At 42.3% G+C, this 2,098-nt stretch overlaps 1 protein-coding gene across 1 annotated transcript in view; it reads left to right on the top strand.

Moving 5' to 3' along the window:
* EAH_00020420 (MGC131027 protein, related) overlaps positions 1-1,456 on the top strand; it is a gene marked incomplete at both ends in the record, with an annotated part of 2,982 nt that extends 1,526 nt beyond the window's left edge. The window contains 4 exons of the mRNA XM_013397161.1: positions 69-168; positions 421-545; positions 854-1,096; positions 1,370-1,456. Coding sequence (XP_013252615.1) covers positions 69-168; positions 421-545; positions 854-1,096; positions 1,370-1,456 — 555 coding nt within the window. The remainder of the gene's footprint in view (positions 1-68; positions 169-420; positions 546-853; positions 1,097-1,369) is intronic.
* Between the last annotated feature and the right edge of the window lie 642 nt (positions 1,457-2,098).

Genomic DNA, 2,098 nt, shown 5'->3' with positions numbered 1-2,098 from the left:
CTGCTGCTGCTGCTGCTGCTGCTGCTGCTGCTGCTGCTGCTGCTGCTGCTGCTGCTGTTGCTGCACAGTATGGGCACAGCGTCGGTTCAGGGCCGAGCTGCGACATAGCAGCAAAAGGGAAGATGAAAGATTTGGGCGGCATAATTCTGCATTCTTCGATTGCCTCAGGTGCGCGTACACCCCAAACCCTCTAATCCTTTTATAGCTCTTAGTATTAGGCGGAATAGAAGCTACAATAGTTGCGGTTTAGGCCTTAGGGTTTAAGGTTTAGGCTTTAGGGTTTAAGGTTTAGGGTTTAGAGTTTGGAGTTCGTTGTTTCGCGATCTATGGGAGCAAACCTTTAAGCATTTAGCGTTTAGGGTTTAGGGTTCAGGGTTTAGGGTTTAGGGTTTAGGGTTTAGGGTTTGTTGTGGGGTGTAGGTCTTCGTCTATTTATTAACAACATTGAGAAGGCCCCCTGGTTTGACGCCTTTCAAAACGCAGAAAAGTTAAAAAAAGTGCGAGATGTCCCCCTGCTGCTCATTCATGGTCGCCTAGACAGACAGGTAAACCCAGCAGCAGCAGCAGCAGCAGCAGCAAAGGCAGCAGCAGCAGCAGCAAAAGAAGCAGCAGTAGAGGAAGCAGCAGGAAGAGTAGAAGCAGCAGCAGCAAAAAGAACAGCAGTAAAAGCATCATTAAAACCACCAGGAAAGAAAAGCAGCAAAAACAGCAGCATCAGCGACAGTAACAGCAGCAGCAGCAACACCTGCAGCAGCAGCAGCAGCAGCAGCAGCCACAAGAGGGGAAATAAGAGAAGAAAGAGTTAATTTATTTTTATGTCTAAAATTTTTGTTTTTTAATTTATTTTAATCAGGTGCCGTTCGCTCACTCGCTAAAGTTGGAGGCGTCCTGTCGCGAAGCAGACGCGCGTTACGAGCAGCAGCAGCAGCAGCAGCAGCAGAAGAGCAGCAGCAGCAGCAGATGCTGCTTCGGCTCTTCTTCGCAACTCCGAAAGACAGAGACCCCACAAACAAAAGATGCAGAGCTGCGCAGACACCGCGTTCAGACGTGGTGGGTTCCAGATGCTGATCACAATGACGTCGAACATAAGGCGGGGGTAAGCACCTGCACATACACCCCAAATATATTTAGGGTTTAGGGTTTAGGGTTTAGGGTTTAGGGTTTAGGGGTTAGGGTTTGGGGTTTAAGGTTTACGGTTTGGGGTTTAGGGTTTAGGGTTTAGGGTTTGCGATAACAGAGAGGGTTATGGGGGGAAGAGAGGCTGTAGACTTTCGGGTTTAGGGCCTAGGGCTTAGGGTTAAGGGTTTTAGGGCGTACGAGTAAGGGTTTAGGGTTTAGGGTTTAGGGTTTAGGGTTTGTGATACTTCAGGATGAGTACTACCGCCGCATTTCCGCCTTTCTCGCGTTTTGCGCCAAGTGGCACGCAGACCGCGACGCGAAGATCGCCAGTACATAAATGAGGGTTTAGGGTTTAGGGTTTAGGGTTTAGGGTTTAGGGTTTTGAAAGGTTTTGCGGGAGCGGAGGTTTGTTGTTCTAGAACAAACAGGCATTTATTTGGGATTTAGGGTTTAGGGTTTAGGGTTTAGGGTTTAGGGTTTATTATCTTTTTTGTTTTGTTTTTAGTTTTTCATTTAATTATATTATTTTAGAGGGTTGTGCACATTGAGGTGTACATACACCTCAACTCTGCACTGCAAACTAAACGCAATTAAAATGTAAAAACGCTTATACCAAATAAACAAATAAACAAATAAACAAATAAACAAAATAAATAAATAAATAAATAAATAAACAAATAAACAAACAAACAAACAAATAGACGAATAAACAAACAAACAAATAAGCAAAAATAAACAAATAAACAAACAAACAAATGAAGAAAAATAAACAAACAAACAAATAAACAAACAAATAAACAAACAAACAAATAAACAAACAAACAAATAAACAAAGTGTGCATGCAGACTCAGCAAGTTTGTACATTGACAACGAGGGCTGGCAGGTCATTCATTATACGCATTAAAAATATATATATTATTCAAAAATAATATTTATATATATATATTTTAATTATATATTTATTTTTATCTATAGTCT

Source organism: Eimeria acervulina, genomic scaffold (assembly GCF_000499425.1).
Source record: "Eimeria acervulina Houghton genomic scaffold, Eah_scaff141, whole genome shotgun sequence".
In the NCBI taxonomy this organism is placed as follows: domain Eukaryota; phylum Apicomplexa; class Conoidasida; order Eucoccidiorida; family Eimeriidae; genus Eimeria; species Eimeria acervulina.
Note: the sequence above shows the minus strand (reverse complement) of the source record. Positions and strands in the feature narration are given on the sequence as shown.